The 15,105-nt window shown below is 42.1% G+C and overlaps 1 protein-coding gene across 1 annotated transcript in view; it reads left to right on the top strand.

The window, feature by feature from the left end:
• Positions 1–3,124, top strand: part of HMCN1 (hemicentin 1) — a 209,674-nt gene extending 206,550 nt beyond the window's left edge. Inside the window, exons 106-107 of the mRNA XM_034064292.1 lie at positions 543–669; positions 1,717–3,124. Coding sequence (XP_033920183.1) covers positions 543–669; positions 1,717–2,083 — 494 coding nt within the window. The 3' untranslated portion in view covers positions 2,084–3,124. The remainder of the gene's footprint in view (positions 1–542; positions 670–1,716) is intronic.
• The last annotated feature ends 11,981 nt before the right edge of the window (positions 3,125–15,105 follow it).

Here is a 15,105-nt window from a genome sequence, read left to right as displayed (position 1 = left end):
AAACAAAGCAAATTATACAAAAGCAGCTTCTTATTCCCTGAGGTTCTCAGGTGACCTTACATTACACATCTAACTCCAGGCAAGTAGACAGCAGCGTCAGGGTCAAACCCAGTATAATCCTTAACCTGCCTCTGTCAAAAAAGGGTACTGTAGGTACTGTCAGATTTTTTGTTCCCTACCTCCACCCCACCCCCCCCCCAAAAAAAACAACCCACACCAGAAATCACCTGACCTAATTAGCTCTATTGACAAGACAGCTCTATTGACAAGACAACTACAGTTTATGTTGGATCAAGACTGAAAGGCAGCTCTTGCACAATATGCCATCCAGCACAGTAATAAAATGCCAACAATAATAAATGAATAAATGTGCAGTATTGGAACTAGCAGCTCCAGTGTCTCAGACAGCAAGACAGGATTCTGAAAGATTTCACTGTGCGTAGAGGTACACTCTGTAGTCTGCTGAGCCCTTATCCAGCTAGTTTTTAACCCTTCAATTCTTCTACCAGCAACTTACCATTTGCATGTTTTTTTACATTCAGATATTGATGAGTGCCTTGAACAGAACATTAATTGTGGATCAAATCAGATGTGTTTCAACATGAGAGGAAGCTACCAATGTATAGACACACCTTGTCCACCAAACTACCAGCGAGAGCCTCTTTCTGGGTACGTTTTATTTTCACCTCCTTTTCACTTACCCCAAGCTCAAATCCTTAATCTGTATTCACTAAACATTAAATTTTGACACCAACAAAGCTCATACTAGCAAAAGGTAAAGCATTGACATTCAAGACAAGCATCAGTAGCCATGTTTCCCATCAGCACAGCCAGAAAGCAGTGGGTGAAAGTGAGCTGGCTGCATTACTCTATTAGCTCAAAAGGAAATGGTGCCAAAATGCTCCTTTACTATAGGAACCCCAGCAGGCAGCACATCACAATTCTTTCTGCTGATTTGGTGTCATTCAGTTATAGACTATACACACAGATTATAGGGCTCCCTTTGCATCTGAGGTTTCTGACTTCTCTAACAGCCTAACATGTTTCAAAGCATTTAACATATTCTTTTAGTCAGGAAAATAATGCTATCATTCATGGTAAATTTTGCTGGGTTTAAGTTATTCTGTTTCCCTGTTTTTTTCCTTGACAAAACATACTAATTTCTTGTAATCTTGTAACTCAACTGGAATGACACTTTAATTGAAATGGGTGATGTTCATTGACCTCTGTTAAACACTGAAAAGCAGAGCTAGCAAAGATCTCCTAGTTTGACTTTTGATTAATAGAAGTAAAGCTTACTCTGCTCTTCTTCATTCCAAATTCTTTATTTTATGATCTAACGCACAAACACCTCAAATGGAGCTGCCTGGTACATTTTAAACCAACCTTTCCAATTCTAACGTTTAAGACTAAGGTCACAGAAACATAGCACCACTGACTTCAATGGCAAGTATTGTCATTGTACCTGCATCTTTATATTGCCTTTTGACACTTTCTGAGATTATTCTGTTGAGGTGAAAATGGGACATTAAACTAGGCTGCAACTTTAATGGAACAATGAATAAAGAGCACATGAGTATATTACCTTTATACAGAAGTTTTATTCTGCATACTGCCACAGGGTAAACAGGGGAAGATTTTTCTCCTTTAAGACCTCTTGCAGTACTTACAATACTGTGCCTTCTTCCTGGACTAAAGTGCTCTGCTTATTCTTAGGTTCTGTCTCAAAAATTGCCCAGCCAACGACTTGGAGTGTGATTCGAGTACCTACGCCTTGGAATACAAACTCCTTTCCCTCCCCTTTGGCATAGCTGCTGGCCAGGATTTAATCCGGCTGGTTGCCTATACTCATGATCAAGTCATGCACCCAAGGACAACTTTCTTAATGGCAGATGAGGACCCAGCAATCCCATTTGCCCTGAGAGATGAGAACTTGAAAGGAGTAGTGTTCACCACCCGACCGCTGCGAGAGCCAAAGACTTACCGCATGGGAGTCAGAGCTTTATCCTACAGTGTTGATGGAAATATTGAGTATCGGACAACTTTCATTGTTTATATAGCTGTGTCAGCCTACCCCTATTAAACACCCAAACTACTTGACAGTAATCACACTATTTTAACCACATTTGTAAATGCTGGTGGGTATTACCACTTCCAGACTGACTCTAGTGCCTGCCAAACAGTTGTGAACCATGTAACTTGAAAGTGGTGCTATTCTCTTTTCCTTCTCTGAGGCTGCCTATCCAGTCCCATTATTTCAAATCAAGAGGAAAATCCATGGCTTTGAGGACCTGTTACTGCTTTCTTCATTTATTACACTGGAGTAGTCATTTTCCACACTTTTTCTGAAAACCAGCAGAAAAATCAAAGTATGGGCTGAAGTATGAGGTCAAAACAGTAAGCAAGGAGCAGCCTCTGTTGAAAGAAACTAAAGAAAAGCCTAATCAGAGGAAAAAGAATTCAAGTGGTCTACCTATTTTAAAGATTGCTGAGTGTTTTACAATTTAATCTCTATTAGATTTTCTTTTTCTTATCAAATACCTAGTAGAATTAGGGCTGTAATATATTGTCATGTGCACAAAAAAGCAAATACCACTGTACCTAATGGGTGCAAATACTTAAACAAACGATATTAAAGTTTGTTTTCAGCTAAAGAATCTACAGGTGAAGTGGGAACTGGTGCAAGTTTAAGGATGCCACTATTTTTTTGGAACAACCAGCAACATGGCTCTACTTCTACTTTATCCAGCAGGTATTCTATAACTTTTTTTGTTTGTTTTTGTCTGACGTTCTTGTATAACCATTTATTTAGCTCAAACCCATATCCAGCTCAGTATTCCCAACTCAGTTAAAATGTTTTGGGGTTTTGTTTCTTTTTTTTTTTTTTTTGCAAATGGAACATTTGTCTCCAAAGGTGATGTAAGTTTGGTTCAGTAATGTCAATACACTGTACACAAGTAATTTTGCTGAGATGTATTCTATTTTTATGAAAGTGTATATATGTTTTTTCCTTTGTGTATTTTCTATGCAGTATCTCAAGAGTGTTTTACAGTTAAGTTTGCATAAAAGGACAATGTCAATACAGTGAAGAAAATAAAAATAAATGTTCCAGTTGCCTTTGGGATTTGCTGGGAGTTTTGTCTTTGAAAAAACAAATCTTTCCCATTTGTAATGCACTTGCCTTTAATGCCAGCAGAGAGCACAGACAGTAGAGTGCTCAGCAAATGAGGGAGCAGCATGCACAGATGCAGCCATCTCCTGCTTTTTTGTGCTACTGGCTTCCCTACATACTCCAGTTTCTCAGAAAGTCAGGAAAACTGCTGCACTTACTATACGACCTCTATTTAAAAATTACTTAAAATCATTTTGCACTTTATACAAATTTATGCAAGTGACAGACTTAAAACAGTTCTTTTTCATGGAAGTCTGACTTGAAAAATAAAAGCAGTTTAGGAAGAAAGAGAAGGTAACTTTCACGGCAAAGAAAAAAGGGAAGGAGGAGATTAAGCTATACTAAATACAGGTAAGAACCTCATTTCTTTCTTTTAAGGATAAAAATCACACTGAAAATAATATTTTAAAGGGAATTTAACTCCAGTGTGAGACAGGAAGAAAATTTACATTATGGTATGTTTTCTAAGAAGAAAAAAAAAAACCCAAAGACACAGACACACACAAAACCAAAACAAACTAAAACAAAACAAAAAAAACCCACCCAACCAAGAGTTGACAGTCTTTAAGGCAAATCTATTACTTCTTTTAAGGTTAATAACTTACCAGACGGAAGACACTTAAGCACTCCCAGACATATCTACAGCTTTGTTTCCACTCTTTGCTTTCTCATCCTGTTCTTTTAATCTTGTTCTATTTTACAAATTTCCAACCTCTTCTCTTTAATAAGCAAATACACCCATTGCAGATCTACCACCACACACTATCTTTCCCTCTTATTAATAGGCTGAAAAGTCTGTTGTTTATTTATAAATTTTATAAATACAACAAATAGAATATCTAGTGTATTTGTTACTGCTAAAAGTACTACTACAATTAATACTAAAAGCATAACGCTAGCAAAATCTTAGATGTAATTTTCATTGTATAAGGGTTGTAAAGCTGAGCCTGCTGTCACTTTGTCCAATCCACTCCATTAGTCTCTGGAATCAGAGTAAAACTACTGCACTCCTATGGCAAGATGATACATTTTGCAAATGTCCCCCCTTCACAAACAAGCCTATACAAAACTGTAATCTAAAAGGCTCCACCTGCAGGTATAGTCCAGACTATAACCAAATCGTTGTTCCCCGTATCAGTAGCCACCAAACCTCCGTCAGAGAGGTTGAGACTATAAGGATTTTTGTCAGCAGGCAGGTGAGCTTGTTGAGGGGGAATTTAAAAGCCAGCTGATGTCCTATTGACAACCCAGACACATCATCAGGCTTCTTCATCACACTCAGCAGTTGGGTGTAATTTAGGATATCCAGGGCTGTTCCAGGAAGCAATCCTGGATTTTCCAGAGGAACCCCATTTACATTCGCATCAGTGCTGAAAGGGAGCTGCTGCTTTCTGCTGGCCTTATCTCAATCACCATAATAAATTTTAATTAAAGAGTGCATCAAAGAATGTTGGAAATTAATGACTTCCTAGTTAAGAGGCTGCTCATCATTCAGGTTGAGGAATACACATAGCCCTGTGTGGGAATTCTTAAGGAGTCAAGTCCACATAGTGAGCGATCCCGATACCCTGAGCCTTGTTACTGTAAAGTAAGAAGACTTTTGGCAGGCATAAGCAAGGTCAATTGTCTTGTTAGGCCTCTGTAATTTTCCACTGAAAATGTACAGAAAATGATCTATACCAAGGTTGTAGTTTCCCACTGTATTTTTAGAGTCAGATATTTAATCGCAATTATAACAAGTTATAAACATTAGATCTGTAAACGATAGTAACCTCTAGACTAACCAATTAGAGCTCAGTATCCAAGGCTGTTACATAAGAAACCTAAGGTTGTAAGGGTATAAAAGGAGCACTGTATCTGAATAAACTTTGGCAATCGCTTGATCACATTGATCGTCTCCGCGTTGTCCGGGACTCCTGCATCGATAGCCCTGTAATTGTCTCTTTAAGATTAATATTATATAGCCACAGATGCAGAATAGGAGCAAAACTCCTGACAGTGAAATCACAGAAAGCTTCCACTTCCAAAGGAGTGGAAGAAGGAAGAAACCAACGAGTTGTAAGGTGTGATGAAAAGCACCATGAAAAGCAGCAGCAGCACTGTTACACAGTTAAACTATAGCTGTGATCTCTTGCTTTCCCAGAAGGAAAGTCCCTCTGTGTCTACTGAAATGCAGAGCAAGCTCTTCCTAGCATAAAAGAAACCAAAACCAAACACCACACCACTCATACAACAAACAGTTGTGTTGGTTTTGTCTTTTAAAAAAGGAGGTCTGAGCAAGAGCTATTGTTTTGGGGTAGTTCAGAGATGTGCTGAATAAACATAAAATGCCTCAGTGCTACCTGGTGCCTGTACTACCATCCTTTTGTACAAGCCTACTACTTACACTGCTTATTTGACTCCCTGGGGAGGTAAAGCAGTACTTCCTCACTGTCGTGGTTTAAACCAAGTCCACACAGCTTGTTCACTCACTCCCCCCCCTTGCTCCCCTGACTCCCAGAGAGTTAGGAAGGAGAATCCAAAGAATGTAGCCCCCACGGATTGAGATAAGAACGGTTTAATAGCTAAGGTATAACACAAATCACTGCTGCTACTACTACTACAAATAATAATGATAAAGCCAATAACAAGTGAAGAGAATACAACACCTCACCAGCCACCGACCCATAACTCATCCCACCCTGCCCAACCGAGCACCGACTGATACCTCCTCCATCCCCCCAGAGCTCCAGCCCTTCCGGGTCTCTCCCGGTTACATCCTGGGTATGACGTGCTATGGTATGGAATACCCCTTTGGCTAGCCTGGGTCACGTGTCCTGTCTCTCCTTCCTCCCAGCCTCCACTCCTCAATGGCAGAGCATGAGCTCAGAAAAGGCCTTGGGCAAACCAAACATTTGAGCAGTAACTCAAAACATACTTGCTATCAGCAACCGTTCCCAGCCCGAAAGTCAAAACACAGCACTGCACCAGCTGCCAAGGAGAAAAATGTCTGCTACTGCTTAAACCAGGACACTCACAGCCTTATGCTTGAAACACCACCCCACAACACCGGCTACCTCCTCCATTCCTACGCACAAACATGAAAAAATTTAATTAACTGCAATATCAAGATTAAATGTATTCTGTAAGAGATGGAAATGTGTTTTTCAACATTAGAGAAATTAATTTATACATACCGGTAGTTCAAGTGTGACATTTTGAAGCATTTCAGCAGCATATACCTGGGCACACAAGTCTCCCTGAAGCTCACCTTCACATGAACACACATTAGATACAGGCCTCCTGCTCATTGCAGCACTTCCCAAGACCACTCAGACCACACATATTCCAACCAAACTACTACATCTGAGACTTCTATGAGGGCACAACAAGTCCCACAGACAAATGACACAGAATCACAGAATCCCAAGGATTGGAAGGGACCTCAAAAGATCATCTAGTCCAACCCCCCTGCAAGAGCAGGGTAACCTAGAATACATCACACAGGAACTTGTCCAGGCGGGCCTTGAATATCTCCAACGTAGGAGACTCCACAACCTCCCTGGGCAACCTGTTCCAATGCTCTGTCACTCTTACAGTAAAGAAGTTCTTCCTGATGTTCACATGGAACCTCCTATGCTCCAGTTTACACCCATTGCCCCTTGTCCTACCACCGGGTATCACTGAAAAAAGCCTAGCTCGATCATCCTGACACCCACCCTTTAAGTATTTGTAAACACTGATGAGGTCACCCCTCAGTCTCCTCTTCTCCAAGCTAAAGAGACCCAGCTCCCTCAGCCTCTCCTCATAAAGGAGGTGTTCCACTCCCTTCATCATCTTTGTGGCTCTGCGCTGGACTCTTTCAAACAATTCCCTGTCCTTCTTGAACTGAGGGGCCCAGAACTGGATGCAATATTCCAGATGTGGCCTCACCAAGGCAGAGTAGAGGGGGAGAAGAACCTCTCTTGCCCTACTAACCACACCTTTTCTAATGCACCCTAGGATGCCATTTGCCTTCTTGGCCACAAGGGCACATTGCTGGCTCATGGTCATCCTCCTATCCACCAGGACCCCCAGGTCCCTTTCCCGTTCACTCCTTTCCAGCAGGTCAACCCCCAACCTGTACTGGTACATGGGGTTCTTCTTCCCCAGATGCAAGACTCTACACTTGCCCTTGTTGAATTTCATCAAGTTTCTCCCTGCCCAACTCTCCAGCCTGTCCAGGTCTCACTGAATGGCAACACAGCCTTCTGGTGTGTCAGCCACTCCTCCCAATTCAGTGTCATCAGTGAACTTGCTGAGGGTGCACTCGGTTCCCTCATCCAGGTCGTTGATGAAGATATTAAACAGCACTGGTCCCAGCACCGACCCCTGAGAGACTCCACTAGTTGCAGACCTCCAGCTAGATTCTGTGCCACTGACCACAACTCTCTGCCTCCTTCCTTTCAACCAGTTCTTGATCCACCTCACTACCTGATCATCAAGCCCACACTTCCTTAGCTTATCTATGAGAATGCTGTGGGAGACAGTATCAAATGCTCTACTGAAATCAAGAAAAAACACATCTACCGCTCTACCATCATCCCTCCACCTAGTCACTTCCTCATAGAAGGCTATAAGGTTGGTCAAACATGACTTCCCCCTCATAAAGCCATGTTAGCTGTTCTTAATAACCCCCTCATCCTTGATATGCCTAGAGATGGCGTCAAGAATAAGTTGTTCCATCACCTTTCCAGGGACAGAGGTAAGGCTGACCGGTCTATAATTACCCGGGTCCTCCTTCTTGCCCTTCTTATAGACTGGTGTGACATTTGCCATCCTCCAATCCTCAGGCACCTCTCCCGTTTCCCACGACATACCAAAGATGATGGAGAGTGGCCTAGCAATGACCTCTACCAGCTCCCTAAGCACCCGTGGGTGCATTCCATCTGGACCCATCGATTTATAGATGTCCAGATTGCATAGCTGATCCCTAACCCAATCCTCATCTACCAAAGCAAACTCCTCCTTTGTCCTGACTCCTTCTGGGGCTATAGGAATCTGAGGCCCCCGGGGAGAGTCTGCAGGAGTAAAGACAGAGGCAAAGAAGGCATTCAGCACCTCTGCCTTTTTTATATCCTCTGTCTCCAGGGCACCCACCTCGTTCAGCAGTGGGCCTATATTGCCTCTTGTGTTAGTTTTTTATTTGCTATGTATTTGAAGAAGCCCTTTCTATTGTCCTTAACACCAGGGCTAATTGCCAGAGAGGAAAGAAAGTCTGCAACCACCACTGCTGGTTACATGGCAAGTGTTCAGGAATTGAAGACAGATAAAGTACCCAGAATCATACTTTCTGCAGAGATACAGTTTATCAATACCTTGAGAGCAGAAATACACTGGGGTTTTGTTTTAATTCATACATCAGCTGGATTTAAAAGCTATTGAATAGGTACAGTAATCAATCTATGCTGAATACATAGCCCTGTGGGTTAAAGGGAAAACGAGTTATCAGAGAGAACAATGCCCAGAAAAGAGAAGAGTAGCAGTGCTTGAAGTTAAGTGTCCACTTGGCAAATAAGATACAGACAGTCGATGCTAAACAAAGCAGAAAGACAATGAGTAAGGCAGTCATCATCGCTCTCATATTGGTGTGGCAGTTACAGGCAGGACTCTGCTCTTGGATTGCAAGTGGGAGCTCTGGTGCCCTTTGACTTCAGAGGCATTTCTGGTTCTGTCAGCTCAAACCTAATGTTGCTGCCAATAAAAATATGGCATGTTATGACCTTTGAAATCTAAGGCTTAGCTTATGAGGCTGGAATCCAGCCGCCCGTGTCCCATTTGCACACAGGCGGAGAACAGGACATGCAGGACTGTGTGAGGGGATACGCAATGCCAGCACCATGCTGGTTGCGGTTAATCACCCAGCCAAAAAGATGCAGAAGATGTCTAGCACATTTCCATTTAAAGTAATTCCTGCCCCGATGCTGTGCTGTACAAATGTAAATATGGGAGAGGGCTGATGGGCAGGTCCCTGGGCTTTGTTTCTGTAGAAAGCCTGTGGGCAGATGAAGGCTCCTCCAGCCTTCTGGGCTTCAACTTCTGCTTCAGATGGGATTTTTGAGTCAACACAAAAATTAATAGATAGAACCACACTGAGCAATCCGACAGTGAAATCTGGAAATTTGTCTGGAAATTTAAAACCCCCTTCAACATGAATGTTCACTAATGCTGAAGAGCCTGAACTGTCAATTACTTGCTTAAGCACAGGTGTATCTCTTGCTGGGAAATCAGAGTTAGTTTCAGCTCCTTCACATAGAGCAATGCCCTGGAGCTGCTGCTCCACATGGGCTGTGGGCCACCCTTTATTTGCCCTTTCTCTCCCTGGACAAACTTTGAGGCACAGGGTAGCTCTGAGTGTAAGCTGAAACAGAAAGGAAACACCAGAAAGTGTCAGGCAATTAAATGCCAGAGCTCACTGGAGTGTTTCATATCATGCATCCAGTAGCACTGCACTAATAAATGTAACAACTGAGCACATCATATCAAGCCATGCCCTATGAATAATGTTAAATGTAATCCCCAACTGACAAGCAGATTTTTATAAACACATTTGCATATCTGGACACACTGAACTGCAATTGCTTTTCAGATCACTGAGTTCTGCTATTCAGCATCATCAGCATACAGCTGGTGCCAGCCAATTCTTCTGGTTTAATAAACTTAGTATTAGAAGGGGAAACAAATAATACCTGCTTACAACTAAAGGCATATAGATAAATAGAAGTGTATTTTACACAACTATAGATTCAAATGAGAATTTACAAACAGTCAAATGCTGGGCACATCAGAAACATGATCAAGCCAAGTTATTCGAGATTACAGAGCAAAAGTTAATAACTGCTCTTAAGAATGCTGTGCAATTGCTGCAAGGAGAAGAGAATCTTGGTTAATTTTTCACTGCAAGTGAGGTTTATAAAACTGTGGCCATTGTGAGACTGAGAACAAGCTCAGATTTATTTTATTTTTTTTTTATAAAATATGCGCCAGAAGCAAATACAGTGCTTACATTAAAAACCTTCCCTAAAAGGGGAAGAGCAAAAATACAGACATCACAACTTTTGTTCTTGACAGCTTAACTAAGTGGCTTGAAATGTAGTGAGATGCAGCTGGCTTCCTCATTAGTAACTTCTCACCCTACTTGAAGTTACAGACTAGTTTATGTGCAGGTAAAGAGAAGACACCTGCTGTATCATCTCTCTTAAGTATGGTTTTAAAAAAAATAAATAAATCTGTATTCTACCTAAGAAAACACACAGAGTAAAACTGATGTGCAGAGTTCATCTGGAATTCAAAGGTTCAGCCAGCTAAGATAAAGTCAAGCACCCCCTCCAAACTTCTGAATGGCTTACCACATAGCAGGCATAACCATACAAACCATAGCAAAGCCTTTCTTCTGCTTGGATCACAAAAAGTGTCTCAAGAAAGCTTTTCATTAAGAATGCATGGGAGCTGTTGAGACATCTGGACTGTACAGGTATGATCTAGCCTATAATTAAAGCAAGGCCAAACTCTCTTGCTACTCAAAACCATGTTTGACAGTGGCTGTGCTAAAGTTGTGTGTAAAAGCATCAGAAAAAGAAGTTGTCTAATTTGGGGTCTACAGCTTCAGAGGCAAAACCCAGCCGTGATCCCTGAAGAGAAGAATCCTGAAAGTGTCTATAATTACTACTGTTCTTAGTAAAAACAGTGGTGCATAAAACACAGGTAGATTCCAAGCAACATCAAAGCTCATCTCTGTAACAGCCTTCACAGGATTTTAGCTGTGTTGCCTCTAGAACCTGATGCTGCAGATGTAAAAGGTGAGGGTGGAAATCTGAGAGAAGAATTAATTCCCAAATGCCACAAAGCCAACAAAAGTGCATCAGCTCTTCACTGAAACTAGGTCAACAAACACAACATCTCCATGTCCAAAAAGGAAAACACAGAATGCTCCAACGCAACCATTTGTGACTGAAATTGAAGCAGCAAAAATACCATGAGAAGGCAACATTAAAAGTACAAGCTGAAGGGACTACAGAAGCCTTAGTGATATACTGCTCAGGGCATGGCATTCTTGCACCAGAACAGCACTGTTTTCTGCATAAATACCCTGACAGCTCATCACTTGTAGACGAATCTTTCATGACAGAGAGCTTATAAGTAGTGAGCAGCTGAAAATAGGTTCAAATCTGTGACAGAGCTATCAATCACCTCTATGGCTTCTCTTCTTGTTAAAGGATCTAGACTTTGAATGCAAGCCTTGTAAATAACTCTGATTACATCAAATTTATTCATCCTTCATCATCGTCTGCTTATAAAATTGGCTCACAAATCTACACATATTTACCACCGTGCAGGTCAGACTGCTTCTCTCCACTATGGCCTTGTTTCAAAGAAAATTTTTGTAGTTTGCTTACTGGTTCCTCCGCAGTGCTCTCAGGGATGTGAAGGATGATAGAGAACCTCAAATTGGGTGTAACCCTGCAAAGACTTTGCCAAAATATTACCGCTAACATTTTGTGGTTCATGTTTTGAAAAGATTTTGGATGCATAAATGACTTTGCCCTTTAATAGATGAGGCTGCAGCACAGCAGTAGTTCGTTTTCACCATCTGAAACACACAGCAAGGTGTCATGATGTTTTTACCATGTGTGGTAGCTTTACTATAGACAAACAAACAGCCATAAGTGAGAGCCACATTAAACCAAAGTCAGTCAGAACCTTGTCAAAAAACCCTGACTGCCTTTAAATTCAACACCTCATCTAATCAAAATTCCTCTTACTCATATAAACAGTTCTCAGCAGATACTAAGAACAATAGCAAAAGATTTACTTACAGCTGAGATAAAAAAATTTCCTGATAGAGATTTGAAAACTATAAACAGGACAAAAAGTATACATCACAGAATGAATTACCACAGCGTGAAAAAGAGCATGTGCAGAGCAGTTAATAAAGACAGCCTGCATTTTGCTGAGAACTAGCTTTTTTGAGGAGTAAAAGTGTTACATAAAAGGAATTATACTGAACCTGCTTAAGCAGGCAGATTCAGCAGTGAGGTTCAGCCTTTGCCAGACCAGCCACTGTTTGTTTATAAGGCCCTGCTGATTATCTAAATAAATCACATAGCACTGGTTATGATCCCACCTTGTGTGCTTGGAAAGAACTAATAGAAAATAAAAATCACTGCGTCTTCAGCTTGAAAACTGAATCTAAACCAGTCATGCTAAAATCTTGAGACATTGTCATGATCTAGAGATGTGAATAAATTAACTATCAGTAAATTTTTTTACCAATGTTTGAATGAGTGAGAACCGGCTATGTCTGGGCATTTCATTTGCACAACACTATAATACATGCTGTACTACCTTCAACAAAACAGTACTTGAGGCCTATTGCACAGCTTGTTACTATATACATCTCTAAAATAATTTATTCCTTCTTTACAGAACTCCTTTGTGCCATGGTCTGGTACTTAGCTAGTTTTCCCACAAAGAGAGTCCTAAAAGTGGAAGATGCAACCATTGATAGGATTTTGACAAGACCTCTGACCACTTAAAGCTGAGCTGATAAAAAACCCGTATCTTTTCCTTCTAGCTAGGATAAATATCAGCCTGACATCCCCTGATGGATGGATGTCTGCTCAACACGACAAAACAAAACTGTCTTTTCACTAGCTTTTCTACCAGCCCTTGTTTCTTTCAGCAAATGCTTCTGATACTCTGATACAAAACCCAGATAGCATCTTTAAGTTAGATATTTGCTCTGAATTACACTGAAGGAAAAACCATCTCTACTCACACCTAAAAAAGCTGCAATGACTATTACAGCATGAGCTTTATATGCCTAAGCATTGACTTTCCAGCTGTCTCTCTATAATGGCAATAACCATTTCACTGACCAAATCTCCCCCTCTTCCCAATACTTCTGACTGCTGATACAAAGATCTTTACCTTAGTTTAATAACAGAAGCTACTACTTCTTTGTTTTTGAATCCTCTACAGCTGTTCTTTACTGTCAACAAACAGCTTTGCTAGACTTACAAATATGTTTGCCATTCCTCTCATACTGGACCCCTTGGCAGAAGTTCTCCCCACACAGAAGCATTTTGTTTTGCTTTTTACAAATCTTTCTGCAGAGTGCTTCTTTCTTAGGATGCCATTAGAGATAAAAGATAGTGAAATGCATGAGGAAAGGAATCTAACGTAATTTTCTTTAGAAATTAACTAAAAAAATTGTTTTAGAAGATATAAAATACCTTCCGGTTTGACATCATGCTGGTAAAGAGCACTTTTATAATGAAAGGGTAAGTTACTGAGTTGTTTTTCTTCTTTCAGTTCTAGAAACTCTGTATCTGAAGTCCAGATAAAATTCATTCCATCAGCCAGAAAATGCCCAGGATGGTGCGTGCATGGATCTTAGGACCTATTCTTCAATGTGCTCCCAGGGAAAGGTCAGGGAGGTCCTCTGGGTCACAATCTTAGGTATAAATGAGGTACTGAAATTTGCTCACTGATGCTAGACCAAAACTTGTGACGCAGAAGAAGCATTCTTGAAAATACGAACACTGCTATCAATAAAAACAAAGTTTTAGCTGGCAGGATATGGCTAAAATGAGTCCTTGTTGCTGCTAAGTACAAGCACACAGGAACAGACAGTGACAGATTACTGGTTCCATAAAGAAGGACCCAGACTGGTTCAATAAGCTTTGGGTGGCAGGTGGCCCAATTAGGCTTTGCCATGTAGTGCAAGGAACAGCTACTGCCATTTGCATTTGCAGGTATTAAATGATGGTCACAGAGAAGAAAAACTCCATCATCAATGAACATGATTGTCTCACATTGGTACCAAAAAACGCCAATAATCAAAGACAGACCTTCACCACATTTGTATCAGAAAGGGCATGAGCAAATACCGGATCATATTTCACATTACACAACAGATATGCAGATTTAGTCCAAGTGAGAGCTGTCACTGACTCCTGCTTGAGAAAGGACGCCTGTAACACCGGAGCGGAGTTGGGGGAGATCAGCGTCCAGAAGCCTCACCACAGAGCGACAAGAGCCACTGAGGAGGGAGCCTCAAGTCCTCGACAGGACTTGCAAAGAGCTCAGCTACCGCGAGGAGGTGACTCACCGGGGGCGGAGACAGGAGGAGCGGCACCAACTGTGAGTGGTTAAAAACCTACCCAGGGAGCGCAGCGAACAGAGCAGGCAAACAGAGCGGGTCGAGGCAGTTTGCGTGGCAGTTCACGCGGGCAGGAGAGCGGGATGGTGAGCACTCACTGTACGACCAGGGTCCGGTCTGGGAGCTCTGCCCCAGCTGCCCCAGTGGTGGCCAGCGTAGGCACCCAGACAGAGCCAGTAAGTGGGGAGGCTGCCATGCAGAGCTTGGAGTGTAGAGAGTGCCTGCACTGGTCTGGTGAGGGAAAGGTGCAGAATGGGCAGGGCTGCGCTCCCTGCTCCCTGATGGAGGTCCTCCTCCTGCAGGTGGCTGAGCTACGGGATGCTGTCAGCAAGCTGCAAGACGTCAGGGAAGCTGAGAGGAAGCAGGACTGCTTGCTCCAGGACCAAACAGCACAGGGGCCTCAAGATTCCCCTCTAACTCATGGAGGAAAGAAGGAAGCTGTTGATCAGGGAAGCTGGGAATTAGTAACAAAGAAAAAGAACCAAAGGAGGAAGAGAGCAACTAAAAGCAAGGGGCTTCCTCCTAAATCTGCTGTACCCACCCAGAACCGCTTTGCTGTCCTGCAGGGGGCTGATGAGGAAATGCACTTGCATCAGAAACAGTCGGCTGGTGCACTGGTACAGAAGATCTCTACTGGTGCTGCCAGGAAAAAGCGGCGGGTTGTAGTAGTAGGGGACTCTGCCTTGAAAGGGACAGAAACGCTCATCTGTCGGCCTGACCCGGTCGCAAGGGAGGTGTGTTGCCTACCTGG

The sequence above is a fragment of the Melopsittacus undulatus genome, chromosome 6 (assembly GCF_012275295.1).
Source record: "Melopsittacus undulatus isolate bMelUnd1 chromosome 6, bMelUnd1.mat.Z, whole genome shotgun sequence".
Lineage (NCBI taxonomy): Eukaryota > Metazoa > Chordata > Aves > Psittaciformes > Psittaculidae > Melopsittacus > Melopsittacus undulatus.
The sequence above is the reverse complement of the archived record's forward strand: the minus strand, read 5'-3'. Positions and strand labels throughout refer to the sequence as shown.